This window comes from Podarcis gaigeae, assembly GCF_964106915.1.
Source record: "Podarcis gaigeae genome assembly, chromosome: 17".
Classification (NCBI taxonomy): domain Eukaryota; kingdom Metazoa; phylum Chordata; class Lepidosauria; order Squamata; family Lacertidae; genus Podarcis; species Podarcis gaigeae.
Genome location: NC_139694.1, coordinates 36,295,754 through 36,310,839, shown reverse-complemented (window position 1 = coordinate 36,310,839; position 15,086 = coordinate 36,295,754). Strand labels below are relative to the sequence as shown.

Here is a 15,086-nt window from a genome sequence, read left to right as displayed (position 1 = left end):
TCCCTCACCAAAGGTGGGGTAAAAAACAGTTTTCTGTGCCACCTTTTAAACACCTGCTAAAAGCCTTTCTGTTCTGCCAGGCCTCTGTAGGCAATTAAGATTACAACCCACACAACCCTACTGGCTTGCTTTTAATATATGCTAATTTTTTATTCATTCGCTGCTTGTTTTTACGTTGTTGTAAATTGTTGCGATGTATCTTTAGGATACGGTAGTATATATGTATTTTCCTAAATAAATATATCAACAATTGTGTTGCTACATCCTCCGAAGGTTGTAGACTCTTCTTCCTTGGAGGTTTTTAAGCAGAGATTGGATGGCTACCTGTCATGGATGCTTTAGCTGAGATTCCTTGTAGGGGGTTGGACTAAATGACCCTCGGCGTCCCTTCCAACTCTTAAGATTCTATGATCACAGACTAATCCTGGTGCAATAAAGGCCCGTCCGTTATCCCAAGCGCGCTATTGTGACGTCACCGGTACGGCCCCCTTCCCATTGGCTTCAATGAACAAAACGGCACGCCCCCCCCCTACGTGTTTGGCCAGCCCCGTGGCGCAAGATGCTTCCGCAACACAGAAGCCGGAGTGAGGGGCCCTACGTAGGCACCTCTCTCCTTTTTTTGTATCTATGGCTCGGACGAGCGTCCCTGTTCGACCCGGATGCAGCTGGTGCATCCAATCGAACGTGGACTCCGGGTGACCCGGATGTTGTTTCCCTTCACACAAGGCTATTGCCGTGCACTAGTTTCCGTTTGACCCGGATGTTGCTCCTCACGGCCCCTTTCCTGATTGGTTGGTCCTCTCACTTCCTCCCCCTTTTGTTTCGGTCGCTAGAGCCGCTTCTTCTTAACCCTTCCCTCGCCACCTTGCGCATTTCAGTTCCTCAGGCGATTAAAGCACAGAAAGAACGGGAAACCCACGCAAAAAACCCCGCAGAGGCGGAGGAGTTGAACCGCCGCCTCCTCCTTCCTCGCGGACACGCGCTTAAATAAAACACCTGAGGAAGCTTCGCGCTCTGCGCCTTTAAGGCCGGGGCGGTGACGTCAGCGCCGGACGGGGCGGAAGTAGCCGGCGCGGGGGGGAAGGTCACGTGATGGAAGCGGCGCCTCTCCGTCCGCCTGCCCCCCGCCTGCCTGACGCGGGAGTCCCGGCGGAGCGAGGCGGCTGACGGCGCGGGGCCCTCTTCCCCCTCCTCCCCCCCCGCCGGGCGCGTGACGTGGAGGGGGAGGGGGCTGCAACGGCCCCGGCGCGAGGCGCCTCCTCCCCCCGCCCTCACACGCCAGAAGGTGGAGGGGGCGCCGGGATGGCGGCGGCGGGGGCGCCGGGAGGGGGCGGGGCCGGGGCGCCCGAGGAGGAGGAGCACGAGGTGGTCCGCGTGCGGGTCAAGGTGAGCGGCCTGAGGGGACTCGGGGGCGGGGGGAAGGGCGGCTGATGTCACAGGGGCCGGCGGAGGGGAACCGTGTTCCGTATTGAGGCGGGTTGTGGGACGGAGGCCCTTTGTTTCAGGAGGGATACGGCAGGCAGTGCCGCGTAGCGGTTAGAGCAGCGTGGGAAACCTACGGCCCTCTGACGGCTGGGTTTTGGTTTACAGTTCGGTTCCTCGCTTTCCCTTTCAGCCACCTGGTCCTGGGGGGGGGGGGCTGCGGAGATTGAAAGATGGAATGGCAAAAGCAGAGAGTAAGACAGAGCATAGTGGGGTTCCTAAATATATGTGTGTGCCTTCGGCGTTTCACGAAAACTGCAAAATGAAGGTGCCAGGTGCACCTCTGTGGGGAGGGAATTGCACCACTTCGGGGCTGCCGCAGAGAAAACTCTCCTGGGCCACCTACCTGCTGAACCTCTGAGGGCAGTCGAACATAGCTGTCAACTTTCAGACTTGAAAATAAGGGATCAGCAGCCTCACCTGTCCTGGGGAGCCTCGAAAATAAGGGATCAGCAGCCTCACCTGTCCTGGGGAGCCTCGAAAATAAGGATCAGCAGCCTCACCTGTCCTGGGGAGCCTCGAAAATAAGGGATCAGCAGCCTCACCTGTCCTGGGGAGCCTCGAAAATAAGGGATCAGCAGCCTCACCTGTCCCGGGGACAGTCTACGGGATATCTAACAATCCAGGATAGCAGTGGGAAGCAGTGGGAAACAGCGCTGGAATAAGGGAATTTCCTGCAAAAAAAGGAAAGGTTGACAACTATGCAGTGGAACTACCCAAAGACTCCCCTCTGCCTGGGAGGATCTCTAACGGAAGAAAGCGGTCTTTCAGGTATGCTGCTGAACTACAACCCCCGTGGCCCATGGCCATTGGCCATGCTGGACCATGGCATTGCTAAAGGGCCACACGTTTCCCACTCCTGGGCTAGAGCTGAGCGGGGGCAAATTCCTGCTCAGCCTTTGAACTTACTGCATAGCTGTCAACTTTTCCCTTTTCTTGTGAGGAATCGTATTCGGAATAAGGAAATTTCCCTTAAAAAAGGGAAAAGTTGAGAGCTATGACTTACACAAGTCATTACTTCAATGCAGACATCACACCAAACAGTTGTTTATAGTAGCCATACTTCTAGTTCTTGAAAGGTTAGAGCCGCTTCCTTTCAATTTGATGTACTGCTCATTGCTGTCAAATTGTGAGTGGCCTCCTTGGTGGATACAAATAACAAGTAGTGTGTTGACTCTTTTACACAGTTATTAGTGACAGTTTAGGAACTTAGATGTGGAGAAAGAGATTAACTTGCTCTCAGCGTGCAATGGGAATTCACACTTCTTAGTGCTTTATTATTCTAAGAAACTTTACTAAATTTAATAGTAGCTGCAGACAATCTATGAGTGTAAAATAATGTTGTAAAGGAACTGTATTTCATTTCGTAGAAGAAGAAAGAGAATGAGTTCACAATTGTTGATTCACTATACACAACCGCTTACAGGTTTGGAGATGATTTCTTCTTCACAAGAAGAATGCCTTCAGTTACACACTTTCCAAAATAAGGACAACTTGATAACTCTTGGGTTTCTCCCAACTCGACAATTCTATGACTTTGTCCCTAATGGTTGTACTAATCTATATTCAAGTAGGTAGCCGTGTTGGTCTGCCGTAGTCAAAATAAATTAAAACAGTTCTTTTAGAAGATAGTTAAAAAGACTCTTCTTAAAAACCTAAAAAATCCCTTAAAAGAATCAAGTCTTCAAAAAAGTTATATGATCTAAGAAAGTCTTTAAAGGAATCCTTCCAAAAGGGTTTAAAAATTCTAATGTAGCACCTTAGAGACCAACTGAGTAGTTTTCAGTATGAGCTTTCGTGTGATGCACTCTCCTTCAGATACAGATAATCTATAACACACTGATCTATAAAACACATATTTTATACTCAGATTGTCCAGTTTGCAGTAGCTGCACCTGCTTCTCTTGTCAGGTTTCTAGCACCTGTTACTTTGACAGTATATAGATATTTAGATTACATTTTGGGCAAATATTTCTCCTCTCAAATTTTTCTGTTAGGAATGTAATTAGTGCATTGGAACCTCGGTTCCTGAACACCTCCGTTGTCATACGTTTTGGTTCTCAAACGCCCAAAACCCAGAAATAAATGTTTCTGTTTTTGAACGTTTTTCAGAACCCGAACGTGTGACACGGCTTCTGCTGAGTTCAAGAAACTCTTCAATGGGAAGCCGCACCTCGGTTTTCGAATGTTTCTTAAGCCAAATGGGCTTTTGGAACGGATTTCATTTGAGAACTGAAGTACCGCTGTATTTGGTTTTATACTAGTCAGAAGTGTTATTTTGGCAGACTGATGTAAGCATGCTTGGGGATAGGTTCAACTGAGTTGACTGGCTTGTTTCCTTGTAAAGTTTGTTTACTCACCTTGGAAGTATGTTGATTGATTCAGTGGGATTATCAAAGTAATATTCTTAGGGTTGTGCAGTTAGTTTTTTAATTGGAAGCCACTGTTTTGCTAATAATAATAATAATAAATTTATTATTTGTACACCACCCATCAGACTTGGGTAGGCCTATTTCTCTGTGGCTGTAAACCTTTTGTTAATAATATAATCTGGACCATACTCCAGACTGCATTAAGATCTGCTCACTCCCTTGTTTCTGTTAGCATGAAAATATGACATTGTATATGGAAGTAGCCAAAAGCCATTTTGGACCCGTTTGCTTTTGTGCGATGTTGAAGGATTATTGCCAGCCTTGTAGCTATGTAGATACTGCAATAGCTGAGCGATAGCTCAAGTATTTTGTAAGTTTCAGCTCACATGTTTGGCCCCCAGTATCCCTGGTTACAAAATATTGAGAAACACACCTGTGTATGAGATCTACCTTTCCCACTAGTAATCTTTCCAGTGGTAAATCTGATGTAAAAGAGCTGAATTTTCCCCTTGATGAAGTCTAGGTTGATAAGAAGCAAGTTGCACTGACCAATATACTTCAGAAGGCCTACTTTTGTCAGAGAGATTGTCAAGCTTGGTGTAACTCCATTGATGTAAATGGAATTGCATCAGTTCATGGTCAGTGAACTATCCCCTTTGTGTATTAATACACTAACAATAGAACCATTCATTGTTCCTCTCTCGTTTGGGTTATCCTAGGGGAAGGATCTGTTCTTTGGTCTGTAAAGTATCAGGCTTATGTGTTTGGTATATATAGAGAGCATTTAAAGGGCTGCTTTCACTGTGAGTAGAACGACCCCTTAGAACTTAGTATCATTGTGGTAGAAAAGCATTGTGTGTTGCTGGTGGTGTGGAGATTTGAAGACAAACTTTTTATTTTTGCCAATAGGGAAATTAAGAGTTTATAGTTGGGTGGCATTCTAAACTTGTTTCCCCCGACCTCTAAATCACTGGATCTCTGCTGGCTCCAAGTTATAGGCCTGGTTCTTTGGTCCTGCTTACTTTTTGTAATCCTTTCAGAAATGTGAAGGCTTCTTGCAACCTGAGTTCCGTACCTTCGCCGTGGATCCACAGATCACCTCACTGGATGTATTGCAGCACATCCTCATCAGGGCATTTGACCTAAATGGGTGAGTCTGGGAAGAGGATAGAAAATATGGAACTGGGTGGTCCCAACTTTTAGCTCCCTTGCTACTTTCCCACTAAATGAAAATGGGGTCAGTCAAGGTGGAGCTGAGAGATGGAGCTTCTGTTTTCATATCTAAGAGGGGAATGAGGTTTGAACGGACATGAGTAAAAGTGACATGAGAACAGGAAGCCTTGCATTCCTTTCCCGGTTCTGACATCAAATCTTCTGAAAGCTACGGATTTGATCCCATGTTCAGAGGAGAGCCTCTCATACCAAGGGATCTCCTCATAAGTAAGGAGAGGGAGAGTGGTTAAACTTTGGATCACCAGTCTTCTGTAATTTCAAATAAACATGAACAATATTTACTTTCTTTTTATTAACAGCTTCTGTTTTCAGTAGTGACTTAGAGTTACAGTAAAATCGTAATTTGAAAAGCACAAGGTAATATCCAACAAATCATTTTACTACCTTCCTCTTTGCTTGTGAGAACTAAACAATTACCTCATGCAGAGAGTGAGATAAACCCCCAGATGTTAGCACAACAAGGTGCTAAGTCTGGATGGGATTTAGCTGTTACGTCCTGGGTAAGCCAGACCTGATTGCATCACATGTATATAAAGCTGGACAGCTTGTCTGCTACACAGAGAGTAGGAAACTTTGTCCTGAGAACCACTTTACATGTAATAGATCTAGTTTTGGTGTGGGACGCAGCATACATGCTTCTTGTACAGTTGTGAATGATGAAGGCGCATATATTTGCTCCACTGCATGTATGTACCGTGCCTACCTGCAGTGAACTAAACATATTCAGCAACTGTGACTACATATTGTTGTTTTCTAACAACAGCCGTGTAGGTTCCATTAAACAAAAGAGGTGTCTTGTTTTAAATGCGGGGAAAGAATACGAACATGTCTGTCTTTACTCACCTTAGGAAGAAGAATTTTGCCATCAGCTATCTGGGCCGAGATAAGCAAGGCCAAGAATCATATTTGTCATTGATGTCAGATTGGGATCTGGGCATGGCCTTTGCTGGAGCCTCCAAGCCTTACTTGCAGCTCAAGATAGACATCAAGCCCTCAGAGGATAGTAAGTAACACACACACACACACACACACACACACACACACACACACACACACTGAACAATAGAGCTGGGAGCCCTGGTTCCAGTCCTTTCACCCCTTGGTCCCATCTCAAGTCCTCACTTGGCTCCTTATGCTATGGACATGTCCAAGGAATTCAGTTCTTTTGTCTTCTCTGCCAGTGTTGTTTTCTCTTGTAGAAATTTTACCTGATTGCTGCTGTAAAGAAAGGAGTGAATTGAATCACTTGATGTTGATTTAGGTACAAAATGAAGCATCAATTTACTGGAGACTCTTCAGGGGAAAAAATCTTAGGGCTGAAGAGGGGGGATTGACTATGTGTCCCCTCCCACATACCTTTCCAACTCTTGCTATTGTGTTTTTCTCAGTTTACTTTAGAACTCTGTTGCCTTTTTATAGAGTGCAGTTTGATCACTCCCATTTATGGGTGGCATGCAAAGCAGCCCAAACCTTTTTTTCAGACTTTGTGGATTCTGTGTTTGCAACACGCAAGTGCAGAATTTGGTACTGACTGTAGAATCCAGTCCCCTGTAACCCATCCCTCTTTTCAAAGCAAATTTCTAGGGCTTTTTGATACATATTATTGTTTTCAAGCATGTGATTATCCTGGATTATTATCCAGCAGAAGCAGAACTGACCCTTCACGGCAGAAGCAGAATTATGTAAAATAAGCAAGAATGTGTAAATGTTAATACAGTGGTGCCCCGCAAGACGAATGCCTCGCAAGATGGAAAACCCGCAAGATGAAAGGGTTTTCCGTTTGCGAGTTGCTTCGCAAGACGAATTTCCCTATGGACTTGCTTCGCAAGAAGAAAGCCCATAGGGAAATCTCCGGGGACCTCTTTTAAATGCTGGTGGTGGGGAGCAAAGCCTTTCCCCCTCCCTCCGGCCTTCAGAAGAGGTCCAGGAAGGCCGGCGGGGGCCGAAAGGCTTTGCTCCCCACCGCCAGCATTTTAAAAGCAGTCCGGGATAGCAGGGAAGCGTTTCTCCGCTATCCCGGACGGCTTTTGAAGGCAGGCGGGGGGGAGCAAAGACTTTCGCCCCCCGCCGCTTGCTCCCCCCCCCCGCCTTCCCGGGGGCTTTAAAATCGGCCCGGGACAGCGGAGAAGTCCGCTGTCCGGGGCGATCTTAAAATGCTGGCGGGTGGGAAGAAAAGCCCTTGTCCCCCCCCCCCCCCCAGCCTTCAGAAGAGGTCGGGGGACAGACTGCCCCCGGACCTGGTCTGAAGGCGGTTTCCATAGGAACGCATTGATTGATTTTCAATGCATTCCTATGGGAAACCGTGCTTCGCAAGACGAAAAACTCGCAAGACGAAAAAACTTGCGGAACGAATTAATTTCGTCTTGCGAGGCACCACTGTACTTTGTTTTCATCATTTGTACAGATCATGGAACCTCCAGTGAGGTATACACAGCATGATTATTTTGTTTGTGTCCTTTCTGTAGCACTTCTCAACATGCAGTGAGATTTGATCCTGTGAAATTATGCTGGGTGGTGGTGAGGGAATGGCAGGTACAGGGCTTGAGGAGTTGGCTCATGTCATTGCCATATTCTCTTAGGCCCCCTGCTAGAAGACTGGGACATCATCAGCCCCAAGGATGTGATCAGTACCGACCTGCTGCTGGTGGAGAAGCGGTCTCTGGCAGCTGCAGCCCTGCCCTTCACTCAGTCCATCATCACCCAGGTAAGCCATAAGAGGATGATTCTTTTGACTTTCATGATGTGATGTTCCACACAAAAAATATCCAGGAGGTACTTCTTAACTCCTTGGATGGAAGGAGGCAGAGGAAAGAAACCAGTTCTAACTTCCATTATCTTCCAGCCTAGCTCTATTCATGATCCACAAAAGATCCAGTTTGTCTCCATACCAGCTTTTTTGGCTCAGAAGATTAACTCCCTCTCCTAAGCTACAGAGGTGACCCTAAAGCCAAGATATAACTACAGACGTATATACAATGTCTGCGGCGGCTTGCCCGTTCTCTTACCTTTGTGTTTTAAGTTACTGAGCTCATGCTGTAGAACTTACAAGTTCTTTCTTTTGAGCATGATTGTGTACAGGTTACTTTCTGACCTCAGCTTTACTTTTGTCAATTGGCAGGTGGGCAGGACCCTGTCTAAGGTCCAACAAGCACTCAGCTGGTCCTATGGCGAGGACGTCAAACCTTTCAAGCCCCCGCTGAGCGACTCCGAGTTCCACACGTACCTGAACCATGAAGGGCAGCTGACAAGACCTGCAGAGCTGCGTCTCCGAATTTTCCACGGTGGAGTTGAGCCCTCTCTACGCAAGGTGGGGATGGGGATTCTGGAGGTCAGTTTTCTGCCTCGAGAGACAGGCATGTGGTTAAGGGGGCCAGGGCAAGGCTTCTTTCCCTTTGCTCCCACTCTGAGGCCATTTGTCTTGACCTTGGCATGGATGCATGTCTGCTGCTCTGAGGGCGGGTGTCTTCCTGTAACTGATCCTTCAGCTTGTTGCCATTGATGGGAAAAGCTGTTCCGGTGTTGAGTCATCCTCCCTGTTTCCCACAGGTGGTTTGGCGATACTTGCTAAATGTCTATCCTGATGGGTTGACGGGTCAGGAGCGCATGGATTACATGAAGCGGAAGACTCGGGAGTACGAGCAGCTGAAGGGGGAGTGGGAAGCTCGCGCCAGCCCCGAGGACCTGGACTTCATTCGCAGCAACGTGCTGAAGGACGTTCTGCGAACAGATCGCACCCATCCCTACTACGCAGGCTCAGATGACAACCCCCACCTGACAGCCCTGCACGACCTTTTGACCACCTATGCCGTCACCCACCCACAAATCTCCTATTGCCAGGGCATGAGTGACATCGCCTCCCCCATTCTGGCTGTCATGGACAACGAAGCTCATGCCTTCATCTGCTTCTGTGGCATCATGAAACGCCTGGAGGGCAATTTCCAGGTGGATGGTGAAGTCATGTCGGTGAAGTTCTCCCACCTCAAGCTTCTCCTCCGCCATTCAGACCCAGAGTTCTACTCCTACCTCCTCTCCCGGGGCGCTGATGACCTCTTCTTCTGCTATCGCTGGCTGCTGCTGGAACTCAAGCGTGAGTTTGCCTTTGAGGATGCCTTGCGCATGCTGGAGGTCACCTGGAGCTCCTTTCCTCCTGACCCTCCTGAGAAGGAAGTGGAGTTGGTGGGCCCGCCGGCGAGGCCCGGAGACAGCAGCCAGCCTGTTCGAAGGAGACACATGTTGCGTCCAGCTTGCAGCTTTGAGGCAGCTGGGGACCAAGCCTGCCAAGGGGCAGTTTCTGATGAAAAGACACTAGTGAAACAGTCTAGCTTTGGGGAGTTCAAGTATTACAGCACTCATAATGAGGACAGTTCAGAGGATGACCCATTGCCCAGATTTCAGCGCTCAGTAGAAGAGGACGAGGACTGTAGCAATGAGCAGGATCCATTGATCCAGACAACTAACGTGGCCAAGTCCTTTTCTGCTCCATCCCTTCGGGCCTTGACTCCACCCTCTCGAGACTCAGCCTCCTCCTCAACCAACGGCAATGAGGAAAGCCAGTCGGATGAGGAGAAGGGGGACTCTGTGGTTCACACCCCTTCCTCTCCCTCCCGTGGAACTGCTGCTCCTTCTCCTGTTGCTGCAGTCAGCCTGCCACCCCCGCAGGAGTTTGGCAGAGGCAACCCCTTTGTGCTCTTCCTGTGCCTCGCCATCCTCCTGGAGCACCGAGACCATATCATCAAGAACAACATGGACTACAATGAGCTGGCCATGCATTTTGACCGCTTGGTCCGTCGTCACAACCTGAACAAGATTCTTCATCGCGCCAAGGCCCTCTTTGCCAACTACCTGCAGTCTGAAGTCTGGGACTCTGAAGAGGGTGATGAGGCAGCGGCTGAATCTCCTGCCGCGTTGTGACCCCACCCCCCCACCCCTTTTCTTCTCTTGACATGTGGGGACTGGTTCCCTGCTGCCATTATGGTGCAAGCACTGATGTGGAAGGGTGAACAATGAGTAATCCGGCTTGGTCTCAGCTCTACAGTAATCTTCATGGGAGGTGGCCTGGAGCGGCTAAGTTGGATTGTCCCACTCAATACACCTTCTGTGTCAAATGTACTCTGTTTTTATCTATCTCTTTGTGCAAATATCTTGGCAGAGATGTTCCATCTATCTCCTGTGCCTCCTACCCTTCCAAGTGCTAATTATCTTCCTAGGAAGATCTACCCTGGAGCAGCCAGGTTTTACACTCTGTTAGCCCCTTTCCCTCCTCCTAGTCAATACTTGACATGCATTTCCTCCTCTTATCTACCCACTTACTAATGTCCCCCTTAGAATGTTGGTCACTAAGCAATCAAGATTGATTTCTGACCCTTCTGTAAGCTGGTCTCTTCCGTTCTGGGCAGGTTTGCCAAAGGCATTTTTAAATGCTGAATCTTGACATGACCTTAATTTCCCTGCACATACGCCTCTCTGCAAAAACTTGCCTTTTATGCTGAGTTATTCAAATGTTTTTGCCCATTTGGGTTTTTTAAAAGCACTTTATTTTCTCTATAATTTTGTTCATTCCTCTAGTATTGCCTTTCTGTTTTAGCTTGAAAGCGCTTTTTAAGAACTGAACTCGTAGCCTTGGAAAAAATATGCTTGGTGTGTTTAAAAGTGGACTTGTAACACCCCATTGCCCTTACTGGCCGATTTTTAATCCGAACAGGTTGTCCTTTTTTAAAATTGGGCCATCTCAGTGGTCTTTTGTGAATTAAATACTCATAGGGAGTCAAGAGTCTAGTAAAAGAGTGGATTGGGAGAGTTGGATGGAGTCTTGATGCCACAGTGCCCTTATAGATCTTGCTCTTGGGTAAGTAATACCTTGTCTCTGGCTCACACACTTTCTCTTAACTAGCGTTCTCCTCAGCTGATGTATCATCCAAGATTTGCTTGCTGTAAAAACAGCCATTGCCTGGTCAGGTGGGTTTTGTTTCCAGTCTCTTTAACTGGCTTTCTTATTTAAACGCAGGTTGCCAAATTCTTGACAATTGTTTCTCTATGCATCTTTAGCTTGCAGGGCAGGATTGCGCTGGAACATGTAGCAACAGATTCTGTATCATTAGACAGAGAGAACTCAAGCTGCTTCAAATCTTAATGCATTAATCTGAAGTCAAATAGTAGCAAATGGTAGTAGTGTTTGCCTCTTGATAGAGAAAGAGTGTTTTGATTCTTGAATCTCCATTCTTGCTGTTTCTAGGTTAAACTGGGAACCAAATCACTTGTGACCCTGTATTAAAACTGTTTGATTATTGAGGGTTGATACCTGAATAGGCTGTGCTGCTACCTTTCTGCCTTGGAACAGACTGGGTGGGAGATGCCGTAGGTAGGACAAAAAGTAGACTGTGTTGAATACTGTTCAGTCAGTAGCACCACTTTTCCTGCCAAAAGGTACATTGTTGTTGGCTCACTCTGCTTCAGATGAGCAAAATGGTCTCAACTGTGTCCCTAAAGGCCATTGGAAACATTCATTTGTTTTAACTCCAGTGTTAGGGTTCAGTTTCCATTTTAGATGTGCAATTCCTAGATTCAGTGGCAAATTATTTTGAGACTCCCCCCTCCCCCCTCTCTCTTAATGTTGGGGGTGCCACAGTGTGCCCTGTTCTGCCCCCCCCCATTCCTCCATGTGTTCATTTGCTTGCTGTGGCTTAAATCCCCAGGGTGGGTTTCAACTAACTAGTTCTGTGGAAACCTGCGTAAGGACATCTGCCTGCACAACAGAGCTTCCCATTCCCTCCTCCACACCCCTTGAAATTTGCTCTGAGGGGTCAGGAGAATCCCCAGAACAGCATGCGGAGGGTAGAAGAGAAGGGTCATTCTGTCCTACCAACTGAATGATTGCCATAACACTACATTAAATTCCTTCTCCAGACTAGAAAATTTTTGGCTTAGAAAAAGGATATACTGGAAGGTGGGAATGAGGTGAAGCGTCCCAGGCCATCACATCTTTTCTAGCCAGAGCAGCCTTTGCACTAACATGGGCTTTTAAATCTCTGCAGGCCGAGAGCAGAAATCGGCAGAGGCCACAAATGAGGCTTGCCATCAGCAGTGAGGTCTTAAGCAGCTTCCTTTCTTGATTGGTTGGAGTTGGGTGAATTTTAACAACCTGAGAACCATCAAAGTCAATAAGAGAAAATCAAAGAAGGGCTAATTAAAAGGGACTTCAGATAACTTAGTGCCACAGAGGCATCTGTACTTCATTTGGGGGGGGGGGGTGAGATGCAGAACTGCAAGTCCTATCTATCTGTATTTTTTAAAAGACATGAGCTCATTCTTTTAATGAAATGTCCACTAGAAGGAGCTGTAGCTTAGTTTAAAACAATGAAGCTACATTGGAGGAGGTCTGTACAGCTCTCTGCACCCTTTCACCAACTCCTTCCGTACTGACACTGATGGCAGATGGCAGTAGAGGTGAAGACAATTAATCAGAAGGCATAAATCCTATTGAGAACAGAGGTCAAGGAAAGGTAGAATAACCAGTTTTGGAGCTATATCCATTACATAGGTCCCATATTGTCCTATTTTTTAAAAGAAGTTTATTCTGGATGAATGCAGAGTGTCTAGCTTGGCTTGCAAAAGGTGGTTCATAGACACATACCCCAATACGGTGGCTTGCTTCCTGCAGGATGCTGTTGGAGTCACTGTGTCTGAACCAGGTCTCCTTGGTTATTTAACTTCCAGGATGTCCCTACATTATAATCAAGATACATAGTTCCCCTTTACATTGCGGACAGGATGCACATCAGCTCCCGACCTTTTGGCCATGCTCAGAAAACTTCCTTTCAGGATTGTAGTCCTCAAAGTCTGGTGGTTTTAGGATGATTGTCTTCCTCTGCCTGCCTCACTCCCCCCCCCCCCAATACTGCACCATGAGGAACTGAATCAACTACCTGAATAATATAATGGTTTTAACTGACATTGGAAACGTGATTGGTTTATTAACAAGGGGAAGTTGCTTAATTAGCATTACTTGTAGCTTTAAGGTGTGCTTGGATATTACTTGCTTTGGGAATTGGGAGACGGCCCCTTGCCACACTTGTCTGAGCCCCTGTTCCTCCTCGCTCTTCTCTCCCTCCTCCCCTACTTCTGCCACCACCACGCACCCCTCCTGTTCCCTCTGTGTGCCTCTAGCAAAGGAATCTTGCCATGAGGCAGCTGCCCCGTGGAAGAAAGACCTGACTCATGGGTTGTAGTCCACTGGGAAGCTTTCCTAACTAAAATAACCAGGATCTCTTTTTTTGTGTGCAGCTCCTGTTAGCATCCATGAAGCCTGCACAGGAGAAGTTCCTTCATTAATAAAGGGTAGTGATGATATACAGCAGGTATGGCTGTATCTCTGCTTCTGAGAATCCACTAGGGGGCAGCCTTGCTTATCACAGGGGTACGGCACGTTGCTAAACTCCATCTCTCACTCCCCTAATTTCTGCTTTCATTGTACCTTGCCTCTTCCTGGCATTGGAAGCCAAGCAGAAGTTTCACAGGCTGTGACGTAAACTCCGTTTTCCGTTATTCCACCTTTGGAGCCTTCTTGCTGCACTTGGTGCTTATGGTCAAATTCCATTGGAACAAGACTTCTACCTTATCCAAACTTGTTGCTCTGTGTTATATTTATAAGTGTGTGCTTTTACACTGCCTTCATATTAGTTGTGTGCTGCTTATTTATTTTGCAAGCTTTTTGGCGGGGGTTATTTTTTGGGGGGGCTGGGATGAGGGCTGTCTGTCTTTGAGGACTGTTTGTGCCAGCGTCCCACTACACATGTTTGGCCTGGTTTTTATTTTTCGTGGGATAATTTATATAGGCTTCCCACCAGCCCTGAACAAAGTTATTCAAAGAACTTCAGCCGAAGAAATGCCTTGTTCAAAATTATTTGAGTGAAAATTCAAGATATAAGGGTATCCAATAATGTTCATAGGCAGAAGATTTGGGATTACAAGGGATGGGGTATTGAATTGGACTTCTGTGTGGCTTTCATGAGAAAAAATCTCAGTTGATTGTGTTCCCCTTTTCAACAAATAGGAGGTAGAGTGCCATTTTGATTTTCTCCCAGCAACACCAAAATGTTTTGTTTATCCTGTATATTTTCAAATCTTAAATTGGAAGCTTAAATTTGTGTTCACCTGCTGAGAGAATGGAAGCATACGAGCTGCTTTCTTGTTAACCCAGCCCCTCTTTTGTAGCTCTTGAAGCCTTTAACAATGTCCCGCCTACATTCAGAGTCCAGCCTATGTTTATGCCTCTGGGACAAGTTTGCTTCATTCTTCTTCATAGCTTTGCTGACTCCAAATGGGGTCCAGTGGGGTCAAGGAGTCCCCTCCAGCCAACCCAATTTACAAATGAACTGAAAAGGAACAGCAAGTAGATTGGGTGGCAAGAAGCGAGGCCCTCGCCTTTGGAGTTCAATCTCTCCCCCATCCCACAATCTCCCTCCCTCTCATGAGATGTGGCATTCATAGTGCTATGTGCTTGAACGGGTCCGTCTTATTTAAAACATTTCTGTCTCATATATGTATGCAACTTCTTTCCACTTTTGATCCCCTCTTAATGTGTAATCATTCAGCTCAAATGGCCCTTTTTCTTCAAGGCCTCAGGCACTTTTGTCTCTCTTTGTTTTAAAGCTGATGTGATAAAGGAATGGAAATCTAAATAAAGCAGTGCTGCTTGCTGATTTCATTCAGAGCTGCTTTGGTGTGCCTGGTCTGCCCAGACAGAAATAATGGTGTTGGAAAGAAACCAGCAGGTTTCCAGCCCTAGAGGCTCACAGGCAGAGATGTGATGAGACGAAGGAGTGAACAGTTGGTAGACAACATATTGTAAGTTGATACACAGTAAAACAGCACAGATAGAAAATGTGGACCTGTGTTAAAAGTCAAAATGGGGAAATTCTTTTTTAAAATAAAATCTGTACCAAGAAAAGCTGAATCTGTTTACATGGAATAAACTTCTTCCAAGTAATTTATATAATTGCA

General features: G+C 46.7%; 1 protein-coding gene across 1 annotated transcript; it reads left to right on the top strand.

Annotated features, from left to right (window-relative positions):
* The first annotated feature begins 1,118 nt into the window (after window positions 1–1,118).
* TBC1D25 (TBC1 domain family member 25) lies at window positions 1,119–15,086 on the top strand. Its single transcript, XM_083718957.1, has 6 exons — window positions 1,119–1,386; window positions 4,895–5,004; window positions 5,936–6,090; window positions 7,667–7,791; window positions 8,206–8,394; window positions 8,634–15,086. Exons 1-6 carry the CDS (start codon window positions 1,303–1,305, stop codon window positions 9,996–9,998), a joined length of 2,028 nt encoding a protein of 675 aa, XP_083575083.1. The 5' UTR covers window positions 1,119–1,302; the 3' UTR covers window positions 9,999–15,086.